General features: G+C 40.6%; 1 protein-coding gene across 1 annotated transcript; it reads right to left on the bottom strand.

The window, feature by feature from the left end:
- Nucleotides 1-4567: 4567 nt before the first annotated feature.
- On the bottom strand, nt 4568-20868 carry LOC121384577. The gene is made up of 10 exons (XM_041515037.1): nt 20622-20868; nt 17860-18052; nt 17047-17179; nt 15731-15829; nt 14947-15126; nt 14297-14451; nt 13560-13803; nt 13138-13234; nt 9841-10114; nt 4568-4971 (listed from the first exon to the last, which is right to left on the bottom strand). The coding sequence occupies exons 1-10, from the start codon at nt 20624-20626 to the stop codon at nt 4684-4686; spliced, it is 1668 nt and encodes a 555-aa protein (XP_041370971.1). The 5' UTR covers nt 20627-20868; the 3' UTR covers nt 4568-4683.
- Nucleotides 20869-21558: the final 690 nt, after the last annotated feature.

Raw genomic sequence — 21558 nt, 5'->3', positions numbered from 1 at the left:
CAGACACTGTGTTTTGTCACATTCGATTCAATGTGTTTCATTTTGGACTGGTACCATACTCGCCATTCTCAGACCCAGATCCGGTGTATTTTGGGCCCAAGTTCGCTATTGGCGTCAAAGAGTTGCTAAGGAACTCGCGTATGCGCAGTTGGAATATGAACAATTTCTATTTAGCGCGTTTTCTACATGGAGGTTGTGTCATTTTAATCTTCCCCTCACCATTACCAATAGAATTCCGACTGTTCCATTGTAATAATGGCTGGTATCTTGGCTAATTGTAATGATAATAGTTTATTGCTATAAAATACTGTGGTATAATTGTAAACACATACTAATCATGCAAAGGTTACCAGTCATACAAATACATGTACTAATAGTTGTGTTATCTTAGTAGCAAGGAAAAGGAAACTCGTTCATTTATTTTGGGAATGTTTAATAGTACGAATCTTCTGGACCTCATTTTGGGAATGGTTCACTAGGCCTTCGTCTTATAGACACATAGACCCACACAGTATGACTCTAATCTTAGAACTTACCCTATCCTCATTGGTGTTAAAGAGAATACAAGCACACACACAGAATTGATATTACTTTATAGAAAGCATTTTACATATAATTGCGTGTTCGAAACCCCTGTGGTATATGAGCACGTAAAACTTGTCAGAGGCGGGTCTAGTGGGTCCCAGGGGTCCGCCGCCCTCCCCTCTGCTATATTTTGCGACAGTTATAATTTTATTATATATTAATTTTATTTATTTATTTTACGATCCTCCTTGAAACCTCTCCCAACGTTCCCTTAGCATTCTGCCTCATGTCATTGAGACCGGCCCCAAAAATTGATTTTCTGGATCCGCCACTGCTACTTACCTACCTACCTTGCATATAATACAAATAAGAATAAGAATAACAAACAAAATATAATTCGAGTTAAAGGTCCTATGTCAAAGTTAAAACCACAATATTTTGTTATTTTCACATTTATTTGTAATATATAACTACAAATTAATCGATCCCACACAATCTTTCCATAATTAACTCGAGAATAATATTTGTTTTAAAGGCTTGTACTGGACGACAAGAGGGGTTTCCCGAATAATTTGTGGCTAAATATAGCATGGTTACCATCTTTGTCTTGAGTTTACTTTAATATTTTAACATGCTCCTATACCACAGAGGTTTCAAGCATGTCTATCCCGGGGCCCGTCTCTGGAGGCTAGGGGCCGGCTCCGAGACAAAAAAATTACGGGACAATTTTGATTTTTAAACCAAAATATAATAGGGGAATTTAAGTATTTTGTTTGCGCAATTCGAAATTATTAATAATATAAAAATCCAAATAAAAATAAATTAATAACATTTTTGGCGCTTAATTTAAGAGCAGGCAGCCAAAAAGAAAATAAACAAAATGTATATTTTACCTTAGCCCTTGGGGAGGTAAAGAGGTTAAGGTAGGAGGTTAGGCCAAAGCCACAGGAAGTTATTTAGTGGTTGGGAGAAAGGGAGGGACACCAGGCCTATTGGGAACCACGGTGTGACCCGCCAGGAGCGGGTAAGGGGAACAGGGAAACCCCCGCGGATATTTTCTGACACTCCCCACGGTGAAAACCGTCTACGCTTAAGCGCTTAACCTACCTTTTCCTGTGGGATGCCCCCCCCCCCCCCCCCCCCCCCCCCCCCCCCCCCCAGCCAGCCCAACCGCTATGCCCTCTAATTCCGGAGTCTCTCAAGACGTTTTCAACACGAGAACCCACCCGGAAGCCGGCACACACGAGGCAAAAAAACCCAACATAAAAACCGCACCAAGGCAGCGACATCTGCGCTCCGACAGCCAATTCTTTTTTCTTTTTTTTATCGGCGTCGTGGTTAGGCCATCGGTCTACAGGCTGGTAGGTACTGGGTTCGGATCCCAGTCGAGTCATGGGATTTTTAATCCAGATACCGACTCCAAACCCTGAGTGAGTGCTCCGCAAGACTTAATGGGTAGGTGTAAACCACTTGCACCGACCAGTGATCCATAACTGGTTCAATAAAGGCCATGGTTTGTGCTGTCCTGCCTGTGGGAAGCGCAAATAAAAGATTCCTTGCTGTCTGTCGTAAAAGAGTAGTCGGTGTGGCGACAGCGGGTTTCCCCTGTCAGAATGACCATATTTTAGACGTCCAATAGCCGATGATAAGATAAAAAATCAATGTGCTCTAGTGGCGTCGTTAAATAAAATAAACTACTTTTTTTCCCAATTCTTTTTATTTCAATAATATTAAAAACAAGATAAAATAAGAAAACAGATTAAAACCTAATAAATTAAAAAGAAAAACATCAAATTATAAATTGATAAATTATAAACAATAAATGGTCGAGCTTGCGAGTGGAGTAGGTCACTGCCAGGTAACAACACCCCCCCCCCCCCCTACATACCTGAGGCTGACACATTCACACACATACACATATAACACCAACACCAATTATAAAAATATGAATATAAATATAATGTATATTTTTATTACAAAATTAAAAACATTTATATCATACAATTTATAGTCATATATTTAAAAAGATTTAAATGAATATTATTTTAACAAGCGGCCTGGCGTGGCATATTCCAGACGAAGAGGGCCACGCCCGTGGGCTATTAGATCTATGATAAATGTAAGATCAACCCCCTTAACAATATATAAAAGTATAAAAATAAATATTCGGGTTAGGGATAAAGGACAGCACCTGTGTCAGCAAGGAATTATATTTTACTTTAAAACAAATAAAAAATAAAAAATAAAATAAAATAAGGGTAAAAGACGTTTAGTTTAAATGTAGAGGTAAAATACGCCTGCCCTATGAAACAAAAATTAAATAATTAGATAACAATAACTACAGATATAAATAATATCTCTCACTCCCCGAGCGCCCCGCACCACATCAGTGAGTCATACCACACCCACGGGGGAAGGGAACTTATAGTGATTGAGTACAATTTATGTATACTTTAGATTGTAAAAAAAGGCTATCAACAACCTGTCTATTACTTTATGAATTTTTGGAGGAGGATTTAATAAATTAAAGGAGTTAAAAGGAATATTATTTATTTTAAAGAAATTTTCCAGTTTCAGTCTAATTTGTTTATGTTTAGTGCATTCTACCAAAAAAGTGATTTACATTCTCAATTTTCTTACACACTAAACAGTTGGGTGTATTTGATTTGCCAATTTTAAATTTGATAACACTAAGACCAACGGTTACACCCAATCTTAGCCTTGTAATTATTTTAGTGGCTTTAATATTAAAAGAAACTGGCCCAGGTGTGGTAGCCTTTGGTTTAATATAGGAGTGCCACACTCTGGTGTTGTGGTCCCGTTCGGTTTGCCACAAACGACCAAAGTGTAGTTCCGCTATTATACGAACAAATTTCACTAAGTCTATAGTTATACAAAACAGAGACACCGATCTTGTCCAACAAACATTTTTTAGCGTTGACATCGGTCAGCTCATTGCCGACATGAGCAGGGACCCATTCGAGGACGACTTTAATATTATTGGTGACCAGTTTATAATAAAATTTTGTAATATTTTTAACAATTTCGGGTCGAACACTGTCACTGCCAGAGATATCCCGCAAGGCACTAAGGCTGTCCGAGAAGACCACATATCTATTAGGGCTGGTATTTTTATGATGTGTCTTAATCCACATCAACGCATATAGAATGGCCAAAAGTTCAGAAGTATAAACCGATACATTATTTGTAAGTCTCGCCCTAAAGACTATCGGTTTATCAAAATTGCCAAATTTTTTAATAATAACGGCCATTCCATCTCTACCAGTGGTGGGGTCCTTGGGCCCGTCAGTATATATTTGAACCTCGTCCGGGTAGAATTCCCCCACTACTGCCCTAAAAATAATATTTTTAAATGCTGGGTTTTCTACGTTAATAATTTCTTTGTGGATGTGAAAGTGGACCTCGGGCCCATCTCTGTCAGTTGTCTGCAAAGGGGGAAAACGTAGTGTTGAATGTGTACGCATAAAATAGTGGAATTATTTGGTTGCAATTTTAAAAATGCATTAGGCATATATAGCTGAAGGTATAAACTTTATGTTTCAAAGCAAAAATTAACAAATATTTTTTGCCGGGAACCGCCATTATTGCAACTTTGACATAGCACATGGGCTTAATAGACATAGCACAAGATACATAATATAAAGGAACATGTAGTTTAGAGGAAGAAAACATAACTTCAATACTAAGTGGGCTATCACTCTTTGTCTTTTTCGTGAAAACAATTTAACCCGGACTAAGCTTGGCCCATCTTCCTATTTCAACCAATAATCTAAGTAATGCTGGACGGAAAACCCCCAAGAAAAACAACTTCATTTGTCTCATACTTCTATCCAGTATCATTCAACAGATTTCTAGCACGATACATGGTTCAACTTTAATCTTTTTTGTAGGAAATACACGGCCGTACCTTGATAAAAATCCGGGGGGGGGGGGGGGGGGGGGGGGACACTACAAACAAATGAAACACTGTACAAATTAAACCCTACCCTGCTATTTTCTGGAGTTAAAACAAAAAGTGAGATTTTGTTTTGATTTTTTTTTTTTTGGGGGGGGGGGGGGCAATTGCCCGGAGGGTACGGCCCTGAAACATAATTGTAGCGTTGTTGGTATGCAGACATTATGAGAGATAACCTAAGTCTACTGGATGACAAGAACAAAAGCTGCTAATGACAAAACTGAAAAGACTAAAGCGCGGAAGGTGGCGCCACTGTTGGGCACCACGTGCTCAAAGGATTGGTCTCTAGGGCAGTCACACGAACGCATGGCGAAGGCGAATTTCATCAGATCCATGTTCCTAGACCGCGACATTTCCATAAGAGAGTACTCGCCGAGCTCGCCTGCTAGACAGGGTTCCTTTCTGACGTCGGCCAGAACAGCCGGGCACTCGGATCTGCAGCCGCCGAAGACGTTGCAATTATCCAGCACCTGTGACAAAAAAACAAAACACGATCAGTATTAAATACTGTAAAATCCTTTATTATCGTGGGTGTAAATTCTCGTGGTGTTGCTTACCCGCCCCCGCCCCCCCCCCCCCCCCCCCCCCAAAAAAAAAAAAACAAAAAAAAAAACAACAACCCAAAACAAAAAACCCAAAACAAAACAAAAAAACCCAACAAAACAAAACAAACAACAAAAAAACACACACACCAGAGGCGGATCTGGGGGTGGGGGCAGGGGCCCGGGGCCCCCCTAAATTGTGCGACGGTTATAATTTTATTAGCCTATATATTATTTTTTTTATTTTTTTTACGATCCCCTCCAAACCTCCCCCAAAGTTCCATTGGTATTCCGCCTCATGTTACTGGGGCCCGCCTAAATGGATTTTCTGGATCCGCCATTGCACACCACCACGAAAAAAAAGTGCAAGAATCAATGTGGAAATTAGTTTTTTGCTTTAAATGAAGCGAAATAATATTATTCGTAATCTCGTAGGCTTTGCTGGGCTGCGATCGTTCAGAGTTAAACATGACGTCATAAAGTAGCGTTGGAGGCGGTAAAAGAGGAGGCAATTAGGAGATTTAACCATAATGGAGTGTTTAGATTTGCGGGTGTTATTGTCTATTTGATCCCGCAAATGTCATTTTTGACCTTTGAACCGTCAACTTGGCATGTTCCAATTGTTAATGACGTCACTTTCTAATGACGGCATTGGCTTTTCATTTGATCCAGGAAAAAGAATGGAATTAACCAATCACAATCAGGGGTGCAGAAATGGAAAATATTTAACTAGCCTGCCGGACCAGAACCAACTAAACTTTATTAGCCCGCCAGAATTTCTACAATATATTTATTAACAATATTATAATATACAGTGTTTTCACTTCAAATTATATATTGAGAGATATATTGACAAAACATGCTTAAGAACATTTGGTAAGTGATCAACATCACGTGGCAAACCAAATCAAAAAGACAGGTAGCCCGTCGGGCTAGTAGTTGCATTTTTAAACTCGTACGTCAGAATTTTTACTCGCATTTGACGAGCGGGCGAGTACTTTCTGCAGCCCTGCCAAATAATGAGCTGATTTGACTTACAAATGACGACGACAGTTGTCACAAAATAGCCAAGATGTTTAGTATATTGCTCTAAAGGGTTTGCTAGGAAAGGGAGGAGTTAAACATTGAAGATTGGTTTACTTAACGACACAACTAGTCTAGAGCACATTGATTTATTAATCATCAGCTATTGGATGTCAAACATTTGGTAATTCTGACATATAGTCTTAAAGGAAACGTGCTACATGTTTCCATCAGCAGCAAGGGATCTTTTATATTATGCACCATCCCACAGACAGGATAGCACATAGTCTACCACGACCTTTGATACATTAGCCGTGGTGCACTGGTTGGAACGAGAAATAGCCCAATGGGCCCACAGACGGGAATCGATCCAAGACCGACCGCGCATCAGCCAAGCGCTTTACCACTGGGCTAAGCCCCCCGCCCCGCAGTTATGCTTGAATACTTGAAAACATGATGAATAACACATTCATTATATTCAAGCGCCTGTTGGGGGGGGGGGGGGGGGGGGAGGGGGATGAGTAAAAAAAAACCTCCATGATCAAGCAAATTTTCTTTTTTCAATATTTTTCAGGAAAAGCGTGATTCCACCCCCTCCCTCTATAAAATTCGGTTGTCAAGTCTAGACACCACCCCCCCCCCCCCACCCCACCCTAAATTTGCTGCACACGCACCTGATATTCAATGTTATCCAGATGAAAACAAAATACACATAAATGTCATTTTGGCAACTCATTTTAGCATATTAAAGTAGGAATACATTTTACGAGAAAATTTTTACACATTTATGACCCGTTTTCTATTAAATTGTATAAATGTAACCATGGAAGAGGTTAAAATAAAATTAAAATGGACGCTATATACATGTTTTATAGGTGTTTTGGAGGAATGGTTTCATGTTGAACTTTTTATCAACCCACTTTATTTAAATGATAAAAAAAATACACGTAGTTTTCACAGCTGACGCTGGTTCGACTCAAGTCCACCAACCTATATATCTTATGGTTTTAGATACCGACTCCAAACCCTGAGTGAGTGCTCCGCAAGGCTCAGTGGGTAGGTGTAAACCACTTGCACCGACCAGTGATACATAACTGGTTCAACAAAGGCCATGGTTTGTGCTATCCTGCCTGTGGGAAGCGCAATTAAAAGATCCCTTGCTGCCTGTCGTAAAAGAGTAGCCTATGTGCCGACAGCGGGTTTCCTCTAAACAAAACAGTGTCAGAATGACCATATCTTTGACGTCCAATAGCCGATAATAAGATAAAAAAATCAATGTGCTCTAGTGGCGTCATTAAATAAAACAAACTTTACTTTTTATGGTTTTAGTTTTTGGACAAATGCGGTGGATCGTTTATAGTGACGTTATAGCTATAAATATGTGAAGGCTACAAAGGAATCTGGCTAAAACGTTTTACTTTACTTTCCACTATGCTGATGATCTTATATTATTCAGACCGGCCTCAGTGGCGTCGTGGTTAGGCCATCGGTTTACAGGCTGGTAGGTACTGGGTTCGGATCCCAGTCGAGGCATGGGATTTTTAATCCAGATACCGACTCCATACCCTGAGAGAGTGTTACGCAAGGCTCAATGGGTAGGTGTAAACCACTTGCACCGACCAGTAATCCATAACTGGTTCAACAAAGGCCATGGTTTGTGCTATCCTGCCTGTGGGAAGCGCAAATAAAAGATCCCTTGCTGCTAATCGGGAAGAGTAGCCCATGTAGTGGCGACAGCGGGTTTCCTCTCAAAATCTGTGTGGTCCTTAACCATAATATGTCTGACGCCATATAACCGTAAATAAAATGTGTTGAGTGCGTCGTTAAATAAAACATTTCTTTCTTTATATTATTCAATAATAGCAGGATTACGGATTACCTTGCAATTGATTTACCCACTAGAGTTAGAAATAAAAGAAACATCTGAAGGTATTAGTTTTCAACCTCGATCTATGCATGCAGATTCAAAGCGACACTGGTCTCCAAACTAAGCTGTATGACAAAAGGGACGACTTCAATTTTCCAATAGTCAGTTTTCCTTTGATGTCGAGCAATATACCTTCTGCTCCAGCTTTTGGTGTCTACATATCGCAACTTACCTTAGGGCATGCTCATTGTATGCATATTTCAAATAACGACATAGCATTATAGGACAGAAGTTGTTCGATCAGGGTTATCATAACCGTACGAGACGGGAGCAATCGCCCCCCCCCCCCCCCCCCCCCCCCCCCCCGTGCTCGAGCAAAACTTCAAATTCAATCAAATGAACAGAATAACACTGATGTCCGATTGTACCCGACATGGTGTAAATGTCGAAGTAACGAGGTCTGACTATATATATATATATATATATATATATACAGTGTTCTAGCTAGGATTTTGATGGGGTAGGGCGCTAATTTAATTGTAGGGCATTTTTAACGCAAAAATCTTATTTTTGAGGCAAGTGCTGGATATGATCGAATATTTTACATTCATAAATATCATACATGTATATGTAGAAATATCTATGCTGGTTTTAATTTACAAAACGTTTTGGAGGGAGGGGGGCAATCAATTTCTAAACCCAAATTTATTGTTCTTAAATTTGGATGTTTGATGAAACAGTACATTCATCGCCGAATGCAATATTATTGTACTAATATATTAAATATAGACACTATTAAAAAAATCTCGTTCCAGCCAGTGCAACACGACTGGTATGTGCCGTGGTATGTGCTATCCTGTCTGTGGGATGGTGTATATAAACGATTCCTTGCTACTAAAGGAAAAAAATAGCGGGTTTTTCTCTAAGACTAAATTTCAAAATTACCAAATGTTTGACATCCAATAGCCGATTATTAATAAATTAAAATGCTCTAGTGGTGTCGTTAAATAAAATCAAACTTTAACTATTAAAATGTTTTACAAAAGGTTGGATCACCTAAAAAAATCCTATTCTTTTTTCTATTATATATAGTATTTATACCATTTAATATCATGCCCTAATGTAATTTAAAATAAATAAATGAAATAATTAAAAGAAATCAAGAAATGAAAAAAAGAAAGAAAAGAGAATGATTAGAAAAAAAAAAAACTAAAAAAAACCTAAAAAAACTAAAAAATATTTTAAAACATTGACATAAAGATATATTTGTAACAAGTTGCTCACTGCATTTAAAAACGGCTATTATTGCATGTCAAGGTCTAGATAGATTTCATTAAATAGCAGGCATGCTTTTAACAAAACACAGTTATACCTACATAGACCAAATAACCAGTGTTGCTAGTTTACTTTGTGCCATATTATAAAGATGCAATCAATGTGTCACTGATAAGGACTACTGACACCAGTTTGGTGTGTGGTTATGTGCGTGACGGTGTGAGGATTACTTCGCATTCAAGCTTTGTAAGACTGCCTGTCCGCTCGTCTGCAGTTATATCGACTAACAATAGAAGAAGAAAAAACATAACACGTTACTGCTATCGGCTTTCACAACTGGCCAAACAATGTATTGTAAAACGTTTTATAATTGGGAATTCAGACTCGTAACAACACTGTACACGCTTTGAGAGGAAAGCAAGATTTTGTATTTTTATTTGACAATGAATTAGGGCAGGTACGGAAACAAATACGACAGGGCGGCGCAAAACGCGGGCAGGGCGCAGCGCCCCTCTATTTATTGCTAGCTAGAACACTGATATATATATATATATATATTATATATATTATATACATTCACATAAACATATTTTAATAAAACATCGCTGCTTCCTACGCCAGTGCTACCGTACCTTTTTGCGAATGGCCACTGCGTAGTCGGTTGAGCCCGCGATGGAGTTGTTGGTACAGGCACTGTACATGTTCGTGAAGTCACAGAAGGAGATGTTTTTCCAGGAAACGCAGTCATTGATGATGTTATGTTTGGGATACACCGTCAGCAGTCCAAAGCACATCTCTTCGTAAGAGCCGAAACCCCAGTATGTCGTTTTATTCTTGGAAAGAGAGCGAAACACACAAGTTGTCTTCAGATGATCTCCTAGCTGAATCTCGACCGGTTCCTCGTACCTGAATAAAGACAGAAGCAAATCAAATACTTTTGTTTTTGATGGGCGAAGGCACGTCCGCATCCTTACACCGCACTCGGTTTCAATTTAAGTCACGACCCCTTGTTTAACAAACTGCACTAATCTCTCTCTCTCTCTCTCTCTCTCTCTCTCTCTCTCTCTCTCTCTCTCTCTCTCTCTCTCTCTCTCTCTCTCTATATATATATATATCTCTCTCTCTCTCTCTCTCTCTCTCTATATATATATATATATATATATATATATTAACACATACATATACATATATATGCACACACACACATACACGCACGCACGCACACACACACACACACACACACACACAAACACACACACACACACACATATACATATATATATATACATATATATATATATATATATATATATATATACATGTATATATATAGATAGATAGATCAGTCAAGGGATAATCTATATATATATTGCTATATTGAACACATTCAGAATTTGAATGCAACATAATGTACATGATATAACTAGGTCTAAAACTTTTTCTTTGTGTCTGATTTATTTCATTGGGTAAATAGAACACTCGGAGTTGATATCGTTTAAAATGTTAAAACAAGTCTGGCATGTCATCAATTTTAATTTCCATTTTGATGGACCATTGTAACCATAATCGTTGCAAAACATAGTATTTGTCTCAAATATCACTGCTTACGATTAAGAGTAAATAACCGTAACGGTAAACGTATCCATCCGGATGAAGGAGGTCTCCAATATCAAAATATATACTCATGAACCACGGGTGTTTCATACAGATGTTAAACGTGTCATTTGTAAGAAATTACGATTACGAGTAGATAACCGTAACCGTATTCGTTGGGTTGCAGGAAGTTTCTAATATCAAAATAGTTACTCATGATGATGATGATGATGATGATAACTAGTTTAACGTGCCCATATACCACTAGGGTTTCGAACACGCCCATCCCGATAAGATTGGTGGCCTGACTCGGGATGTGTGTGTGGGGGGGGGGGGGGGGGGGGGGGGGAGGGGGTAGTGTTGAAAATGGGCAGAATTTTGACTGCTCGGCCGAATATTTATATAATTTGGAGCATTTTAGAAGGACAGTCCAAAAATAAATAAGAGAAAGAAGAGAGGATCGGACTATTTAATAATATTTTTAAAAAAGAAGTAATTTCGACATAAAATTTTGAACGAAGGTCTAAATGTTTAAAGTCCGATCTATATGTCCACGTGAGTGGCCTCGTTAAGGCCGTTGGCCTACGGCGAACCGATGAGCGGAGAACCGGGAAAGGCGGGGATGAAGTGCTTCCATCTCTGGTCGGCGAGGATGGTTATGACACTCCTGTAGTCGTTGCCGAAAAGAGCCTTGACGATCCTGTGGATGGTGTGGCTATCCATCTCTCTAACCAGGACCGCTTGTCGGTAGACTCCTTCTCGGCGCTGAGTTAGTACCAACCCGTCTTGCCGGCTGTAGATTTGATGGTGTGTAGCTTGTAAGCGCTTCTATCAGGCAGTTGTTTTAACTCTGGTTTCACTAAAGTGATGCCGGATCCGAGGTGTCCCCCTGCACGAACTTCAGGAAGCCGGACCTGATTTTCCCGATCTAAACTTTCCAGACGGCTTCCGAGTCGGAGGGGGACGGTGCGGGTGTTGGAGAAGGCCGGGCTTTGTCAGGTTGGTCGCTCAGCAGAGCGACGGCCTTCCTCTTTCCAACGGCGGCTGATCGGGCCGGTGGCTTGACGACTGGCAGTACCGGGGATACAGGCCAGTTCTGTCTGGGCCACGTAGTGGTCAGCGATGGCGGGCCTTTGCGGGGCGTCTCACACACCGCGGCGTTGAGTCTGTCCCTCTCGGTGGTCGACGGTTCCGGCGTAGCTGGTTTTCTCGGCGGCGTCGCAGAAGGGACCGCCGCTGGCGGTTGAGCCGCCAGTTTTGCTCCCCCCCCCCCCCCCCCCCCACCCCGTGCCGTTCCTGGCGCGCTTTTCCTCTCATCCTCTTCTGTATGATCGCGTCGCCGTACATCAAAGTCACGGAAGCCCGTGACCCGATGTACGTGATGCAATACTCAAGTAGCTTCCCGTAACTCAGTGGGGGTTAACTCGAGAGTACATGGCGAGACGTCTGTCCTCATCGCAAGTTAGCTTGAAAGTGGTTACTCATGAACAACGGGTTAGTCATATAGTTGTAAAATGTGTCAATTGTAAGGAATTGTGATTACGAATGAATAACCATAACCGTATTAGTGGGTTGCAGCAAATCTCTGATATCAAAATATTTACTTATAAACGTCGAGTGAGTCATATAACTGTTAAGCGTGTCATTTTGTAAGGACTTACGATTAAACCCCAATCACACTGTCAAAGATTGTCTGGCCGGATCCACGACGGATGAAAACCTCACGGATGGCCCCGGATAATGGTCTATCCGCGATCCCCCACGGATGCACCACGGTTTAACTATGGTTTTCGACGGATAAACCAAGGATTATTAAGGATAGGGGGTTAGTTGACAACGGGGAGCGCTACGGGTCGCTACAGATCGTTATGGATCGGTACAGTTTAGTACGGACCACAACGGATTGTCACGAATGATATCGGATCGTATCCGTGGCTAACCCGGCGTCCTGATCCTTGATAGTGTGACCGAGGCTGTGGCATGGTACTCTATGCAGGGTTATTACGTATTAGTAAGGGTTAAAACGGTTTAGTAGGGATAGGTACGTATAAGTAAGGGTTGATACGGGTTTAGTACGGGTTAAGAACGGATTTCCATCCGTAGTAGTTTTTTTTAGCACGTTCAGAAAACCAGTACGGATTGGAACCACACCTACGTATGATCAAGGATCCAACACGGATTACTACGGATTACTGGGGATATTCCCTGATAATCCCGGATTGAATCCATAGTAATCCGGGATGGCCGTCCTTGAGAGTGTGACCATAGCATGACGAGTAGATAACTGTAACCGTATTCGTCGGGTTGCAGGAAGTTTGTAATATCAAAATATTTACTCGTGAACGACAGGCGAGTCGTAGCTGTAGAGCGGATCGTCTGTTAGAACTTTTATCTTCTTATCTCCGCGGAACAGTTCCACTTTTTGCTCAATGCCTGTTAAAAAAATAAATCTTAAAATTTTAATTTGGCATATTTCAGAAAACGAGTCAGGCCATATGCATTACATAGTGCCTATTTGGTGGTGCAAAAACACTGGACTGTCAAGATGGATTTAATATCAACTATGTTCTGGTGAATTTTCCAAACAAAAGATAAATAGAGCCCTGCAAATTTGTAACTGGTTCTGGGGCAAAGTATATCCTGACCCCCAGCTTCAGATTTTTTTAATTATTATTATTATGGGGGGTTTTTGGCGGGGGGGGGGGGAGGGGTAGGGGCGACATTAGTAATACACAAGAGTAAAAATGTAAAGTCGTACCCAAGTAATGCATGTGATTTATACCACGAGTCACGTAGACTGGTCCCTTGAGTATTCTCCGTGTACATTCTCCAGTACAAGTACCCACTTCGGTGACGCGTGGTTCTCCGGGAGGGATTTCCAGCCACCTTTGACCAACAAATATGGTCACAGCGTCGTACTTCCGGCGGTTGGCGGTGTAGAAAAGGGTTATACCGGAAGAATCGGTGAAATCATCTCTCTTGTTGGGATTGGTCCAATGTATCTATCAAAAAGAAGTACAAAGCAATATAAAATGCAGGTCTGGTCCAATGTACATGTCAAAAGAAGTACAAAACAATATAAAATGCAGGCCTGGTTCAATGTACATGTCAAAAGAAGTACAAAACAATATAAAATGCAGATCTGGTCCAATGTACATGTCAAAAGAAGTACAAAACAATATAAAATGCAGGTCTGGTCCAATGTACATGTCAAAAGAAGTACAAAACAATATAAAATGCAGGTCTGGTCCAATGTACATGTCAAAAGAAGTACAAAACAATATTAAATGCAGACCTCTTAAAACTAAACATTTGCCAAAGCCATTGGCCTTGAAACGTAAGATAGTAACATGAAACATGTATTACTCGTGAGTTAGGGCCTACTAGGTTTTGTGTACCGAGTGGCAAATAACCCGGGCGTACGGCAGTACCTTAAAACATGTATTACTCGTGAGTTACTAGATTTTATGTACTGAATGGCAAGTACGTGCTTACCTGTAGAACAGCGGTCTTCGTGCCGTTCGTGCCAATGCGAAATCCTTGTTCTTTATACAGACACTCTCCCGGGAAGCCGACCGCCCAGATACCCATAACATACCTACACTGGGTATTTGCCATATAGCAGTGTTCCGGGCTGCTTGTTGCTGGTACTGGGAAAAATAGAATATTTCATGTCAGTGGTGGGGGGTCATGAAGGAAAACTGGCTCCCAAAAGTATCATAAGCGTACAGGCTTTTGCCCGAATTAAAAGAAAATGCCTGAATCTGAATAATAACATGTATTCATATTAGCATCATTACCAAACAGCAATATAGGGTTGCAAACGCATCGCTACGCATGTTTACATGGATTACAACTAATTTTGAGGGTAGAATGATGGAAATATCTCAGGTTAGCATATTTCGCCCGAATATCTGTATCAGAGAGAGAGAGAGAGAGAGAGAGAGAGAGAGAGAGAGAGAGAGAGAGAGAGAGAGAGAGAGAGAGAGAGAGAGAGAGAGAGAGAGAGAGAGAGGGGGGGGGGGGGGGGAGGGAGAGGGAGATAGAGAGAGAGAGACAGAGACAGAGAGTCAGAGATATGATAGATGAAAACAAAACAAAATATGGAAAATGAGTCTTTGTTTACATATGAAGCGGTATCTCACCACCATCCATGCATTCGTATAGAAGCATATGATGGATAACGTCCACGTTGTCAATGAAGGGCTTCGTGGCAATCACGTGGTAGTCGCCATCTTGAGGTAGATCAAAGGTCATACAGGCATAGGTCGTCTCTTTCGCGGGTATACGGGTCTTCGGAAACCGTAATGTAACATTTTGCACGTCTGTCAAGTGAAAGAACATGTATACATGAAAGAACCATATACAATTAAAAAAAAAAAAAATCCGCTCATGTCAAGTGAAACAACATTATGACATGAGGTAACATCATAACATATACACTGACGTATTGACATTAACAAGGAATGGCATGCCAATCAACTGGTTCTTTGACAGCGTCACATACAACGACGTACTGACATCAACAAATAATGGCATGATAAAGAACATATTCACCTGGTGCTTTGGCTGCGTCACATTCAAACTATGTGGCTTCAGAATGACATACTTCATCGTTACATTCAAACTCTGTGGCTTCATAATGACATACTTCATCGTCACATTCAAACTCTGTCGCTTCATAGTGACATACACAAACGTATTGACATTAACAAGGAATGTCTTGCTAAAGAAAATATTTACCTGGTTCTTTGGCAGCGTCACATTCAAACTCTGTCGCTTCATAGTGACATACACAAACGTATTGACATTAACAAGGAATGGCATGCTAAAGAAAATATTCACCTGGTTCTTTGGCAGCGTCACATTCACACTCTGTCACTTCGTAATGACATACACAGACGTACTGACATTAAAGAAAACAGTTACCTGGTTCTTTGACAGCGTCACATTCAAACTCCGTCGCTTCACAGTTCACCCAGTCGTTCTTTCCTCTACACTTGTCATCATCCCATGGAGTGCATATTCCTGAACAACACAAATATTCATTGGCCAACTCTGTCACAAATTAACTGTAAGTTCAAAATATGGAATAGCATCCGATTTAATAGATATAGCCTCCAAATGTCTACCATAAAACGGAGTGCATATTCCTGAACAACATCAATATTCATTGGCCAACTCGGTCACAAATTAACTTTAAGTTCAAAATATGGAATAGCATTCGTATTTAATAGATATAGCCTCCAAATGTCTACCATAAAACGGAGTGCATATTCCTGAACAACATCAATATTCATTGGCCAACTCGGTCACAAATAAATTGCATTTCAATACAAACAGTTTCTTTCTCTTTTTTTACTACATTCTTTAAAAATAATAAATGTGCAAGAGTTTCACAAAACATTCATAAGTTCAAAATATGGAATAGCATCCGTATTTAATAGATATAGCCTCCAAATGTCTACCATAAAACGTTTTGTATGTCCTCAGGAGTTCATGGACATCATAACCTTAATGGAACGACTTCTGTGACCTAGATCGATTTGGCGTTATTTTAATACAACGAGTTTATATCCAATTACGGTCCTGGGCACACACCTCAGCTATCTGGGCTGTCTGTCCAGCACCGTGCGTTAGCTGCTAGCTGTCAGTGGTTAGTGAGAGAGAAGAGTGTGTAGTGGTCTTACACCTACCCATTAAGGTATCTTAGAAGTTGTGATATGTAGAAACCAAACGCTGGAGCAGAAGGTATATTGCTCGACATAAAGGGGAAAACTTATTTTCGTCATTCAGCTTAGTTTGGAGACCAGTAGGTTGGGAACTGATTTAATACCTTCAAATGGTTCTTTTATTTCTAACTCTTGTGGGTAAATCAATGAAAAACTGTGGTTGTTTTTACATTTTGGTTTCATAATGGTATTCTATGGTATGGCCCCTGCGCGTGCTGTAACCTCACCGTGGTGCAGGAGTGTAACATTGTCTTTGAGAATGGCCAATACCGTACAATTGAAATTTTTAGTAAAAGTCAGTATCTATCTGTGATATTTGTATTTTTGCACAGTTCTTTACACTGTTTTTATTTAAATCTTGAATTGTTATATTGATGTTGATCATCACTTTATTTGTTTGCATTACCATAGTTTGACACCCAACAGCCGATGTATTTTTCGTGCTGGGGTGTCGTTAAACATTCATTCATTCATTCTATGGTATGGTGAGACTATCATTTTAAAAATATCTACCTGGATGAGTGATGTTTTTTAATCTGCTTGGAAAGTCGTTGGGTGCCCATACACACTCAGGATCGCCAAGCTCTTGTCCGTTCGTCAGTCCGTCGCCATCAGAATCCTTCTCACACAGAGCTGTTGTCCATTTCTAGAAAGAAAAAAACCCCCAAGTAGTTGATAATTAAAGTCGTCGCACCGGCCTCGGTGGTGTCGTGGTTAAGCCATCGGACGTAAGGCTGATAGGTACTGGGTTCGCAGCCCGGTACCGACACCAGACTCCAGAACGAGTTTTAACGACTCAGTGGGTAGATGTAAGACCACTAAACTCTCTTCTCTCTCACTAACCCACGGTGCTGGACAGACAGCTTAAACCTTAATTGGATATATCGTCGCCATCACAATCTAACACAGATATTTTTTTCCATTTCTAAAAAAAAAAAAATCAAAAAATAAAATCATAAAGTCTTCGCTATCACAAATATTTTGTCACACACCCACTAATGGACTTTGATTATAGGCCTACAATCGGTTATAATTCAATATATTTGGAAGAATTTGAATTATAGGAACTATGGGTAGACGCTACGACTTAGACCCTGCAAATTGTACCTTTAATGCACTGTCAACATCCGTTTTGTTTAAGGACATATGATGCATATAACTTCAAACCTCATCAACAGATTTCATACATCTCGACAGTATAAATAATTAGTTAACTGGGTTTTTTACGCCAATCGCTACAAAAGTTCATAATCGATCTTCATATTGTTATAACCCAACCTTTCAGTGTTCGATTCTAAGCGATCATTGGAACACTGTTAGACATACCTTGCTTGCTCGTTTAAAATCTTCACCAAATGGGTTAAGACTGCCGCCACCTAATGCGTTAAGATGACCAAGTCCCTTCCAGACGAAGTTCTTCTTGCATGGGTGGGGCACGTTGTCTCCGTTTGGCAACTGTAGTTGGAAGTCTCTGTAAGCATGCGAACACGCTAGCAGTGCGACGAAAACGGCTAGAACGCTGTCAAGAAAAAACAAATTAATTATTGTCATCTTTTTCTCGTTTATAGGTACTTCTCCATCAAAAAAAAATTTCTCTCTCTCTCTCTCTCTCTCTCTCTGTTTGTCTCTCTCTCTGTCATTCTGTCTATCTGTCTATCGTGCTCTCTCTCTGTTTGTCTCTCTCTCTGTCATTCTCTCTGTCTATCGTGCGCGCTCTCTCTCTCTCTCTCTCTTTCTCTCTCTCTCTCTCTCTCATTCTGTCTCTCTCCCCCGCGCATTATCTCTCTCTACATCCCACCCCCTCTATCTCTCTTTCTTTTCTATCTGTATTTCCCGCATTTTCTTTCTCTCTTTTTCTCTCTCTCTTCTCTCTCTCTCTCTCTCCTCTCTCTCTCTCTCTCTCTCTCTCTCTCTCTCTCTCTCTCTCTCCCCCTCTATCTCTGTTTCTTTTCTATATGTATCTCCCGCATTTTCTCCCTCCCTCTCTCTCTCTCCCCCCCTCTCTCTCTCCCGCATTATCTCTCTGTACATCCCTCCCCCTCTATCTCTCTTTCTTTTCTATCTGTATTTCCCGCATTCTCTTTCTCTCTCTCTCTCTCTCTCTCTCTCTCTCTCTCTCTCTCTCTCTCTCTCTCTCTCTCTCTCTCTCTTTCTCTCCCGCATTATCTCTCTCTACATCCCTCCCCCTCTATCTCTCTTTCTTTTCTATCTGTATCTCCCGCATTTTCTCCCTCCCTCCCTCTCTCTCTCTGTGTCTCTCTCTCTCTCCCTCTCCCTCTCCCCCTCTCTCTCTCTCTCCCTCCCTCCTATCTCGCTCTCTCGCTCTCCCCTCTCTCTCTCTCTCTCTCTCTCTCTCTCTCTCTCTCTCTCTCTCTCTCTCTCTCTCTCTCTCTCTCTCTCTCTCTCTCTCTCTCCGAGAAGACTGATAACAATTTACACACATCAAAACAGAAAGCAAACGTATCCTTGGGAAGTTCCTTTACAATGTCAGATATTGGTGGGTAAATGTGTAAAATTAGAAAAATCCAAAATTTAGACTTCCCCCATGTGTCGCGGCTAACTTCTGTAAATTATTACAACGAACTACTGTGAGTTCCGAACAGATGTTCCTGTTCCCTTGCAGTTCGTTATACTCGTATTTTACTACTACCACCAGTGTGTGTAAACATGTGTGTGTCCGTTGTGTGTGCAATGGTGTGTGTGTGTGTGTCATGTTGTGACTCAGTCCAAAAATGGCCCCCCCCCCCCGAGTGTTTAGTCAAATGTGTCTCAACTTATATTATTAAAAGTCAAGGTATAATTTTAAAAATGGTTTTTTAACGTATTAGTTTGCGACATTCCGCTAGATTGTGTTTGTAAAAAAGGATAAAATCCGGAAGCGACACAGGGTACGCACATGACTCAATTCATAAATAAATACATATTTATGCAATATTTTTTTCACTTAATTATGTACCTGTCAGCGATCTTAGTAATTAAATCGTCTTTTGTGGAACGGGGATCATAATCTCTTTATCAGACTCTGATTTAAAAAAAGATAATAGGCCTACAAACAACCTTACCCAACAGTCTCGATAGGCATAGGCGTACGGGCTCCCATTGTTGTAGGGGGGTGGGGAAATCGTGTCAACAAAAATTTGCAATGAAGTTTTACAAAAGTACCTGCATTACTACCAATATACTTAATAGCTAAAATACACAGCATATCCTCCCTCTCTCTATCTATAAAACATATTCTGTCAGTCTGTCTGTCTGTCTGAAATAGGATACACCTGTCTCTCTCTCTCTCTCAGTAAACTCTCTCTCTCTCTATCCCTCCCATCTCTAGTATCTACACTCCTCCATGAATACCTTGCGCTGTCTGTCTACTTCCGTCCGTCCGTCCCCTCTCATCTTACAGTAGTAGCACACTGGTGTAATAGCCCGCATTCACAAAAAATAAAGGGTCATATAAAAACACACCCCCTAGCTTTCTTTTCTTTCTGTATTTAACCGCATTCTAATCTGTCTCTCTCTCTCGTCTATGGGGGATAACTCTCTCTCTCTCTCTCTGATGTTCTCTCTCTCTCTCTCTCTCTCCACACTAGGGCTCTCAAAATTTAAATTCTGGGCAAAAATGATAGAGATATATGTATCTCCTGAGATTTTTATCCCTCCCTAAATCCCCCCCCCCTCTGGGTCAGAGTTCGAGCATTATCTCTTTTGTACAGAAGTGACACCCCCTCTATCTCTCGTTGATAAATTTCTATCTGTATCTCCCGCATTTTCTCCCTCCCTCCCTCCCCTCCCTCCCCTCCCTTCTCTCTCTCTCTCTCTCTCTCTCTCTCTGTCTCTCTCTCCCTCTCACCCCCCTCTCTCTCTCCCTCCCTCCCTGCACTCTCTCTCTCTCTCTCTATTAGCTCTCTCTCTCTCTCTCTCTGCTCTCTCTCTCTCTCTCTCTCTCTCACTCTCTCCGAGGGTAGACTGATAACAATTTACACTTTACACACATCAAAACAGAAAGCAAACGTATCCTTGGGAAGTTCCTTTACAATGTCAGATATTGGTGGGTAAATGTGTAAAATAGACTTAAATAAAATTTAGCTTACCCCATGTGTTCGCTTGTAAGACACTTGTAATAGTTGTATTCGTATTGTGTGAGTTCCGATGAGTTGTGTGAGTTGAATGTCAACAATAACTCGTTCCACTACTACCAACCGTATTTAAACATCTACATGTCCGTTATTGCGCAATGGAAAAACAACAACATCATGTTGTTGACTCAGTCCAAAAATGGGAGTGTTTAGTCAAATCCGACATCTTGATAATAAAAAAGTCAAGGCTAATTTTAAATGATTGCCATTTAACGTATGACCATTACGACATTCCGCTAGATCTGTTTGTAACAAAGGATAAAATCCGCACCCGACACAGAAATACGTACATACACAAATTCATATTAAAATACATCCTTATGCAATGCATAAAAAAAGCTTCATTATGTACTTAAAGCGATCTTAGAGCTAAGATCGCTTCGTGGAACGGGGCTCGTATATCTCTTTATCTCTCTCTTTTGCTTATTACACAGATAATTACGAAGACCAATAAAGTCCCAGTAGTAGACAGAGGTGTACGGGCTCCCATTTTTGTAGGGGGGGGGGCTCTTATTTTTGTGCGAATTAAACAAAAGTACTGCATTACTGTCAATATAATAGCTAAAATACGCAGCCCCATATCCTCCCTCTCTCTATTTCTGTATGTCTGTCTTTCTGTCTGTCTGTATGTCTGTCTGTCTGTCTGTCTGTCTGTCTGTCTGTCTGTCTGTCTGTCTGTCTCTCTCTCTCTCTCTCTCTCTCTCTCTCTCTCTCTCTCTCTCTCTCTCTCTCTCTCTCCCCCCCCCCCCCATTGGCAGTCTCTAGGCTGATTTTGTGCCATTGACTATTATATGAACTTTCTGTTTGAGTAAGTTTTGATAAACGTTTACAGTGTGAATATCGCATATAATATTATGACTGTAGTAATAAGCTAAAGTACTAATCAAAATTA

Source organism: Gigantopelta aegis, chromosome 2 (assembly GCF_016097555.1).
Source record: "Gigantopelta aegis isolate Gae_Host chromosome 2, Gae_host_genome, whole genome shotgun sequence".
NCBI lineage: Eukaryota > Metazoa > Mollusca > Gastropoda > Neomphalida > Peltospiridae > Gigantopelta > Gigantopelta aegis.
Note: the sequence above shows the minus strand (reverse complement) of the source record. Positions and strands in the feature narration are given on the sequence as shown.

Bases quoted from the DNA above. Each gene is read 5' to 3' on its own strand.
- LOC121384577 (XM_041515037.1), bottom strand. The intron at 15,127-15,730 runs GTAACTGTTTTC...TTCACTTGACAG, and splicing joins TGACGCTGTCAAAGAACCAG to ACGTGCAAAATGTTACATTA. The intron at 13,235-13,559 runs GTACGACTTTAC...TTTTTTTAACAG, and splicing joins AAATCACATGCATTACTTGG to GCATTGAGCAAAAAGTGGAA.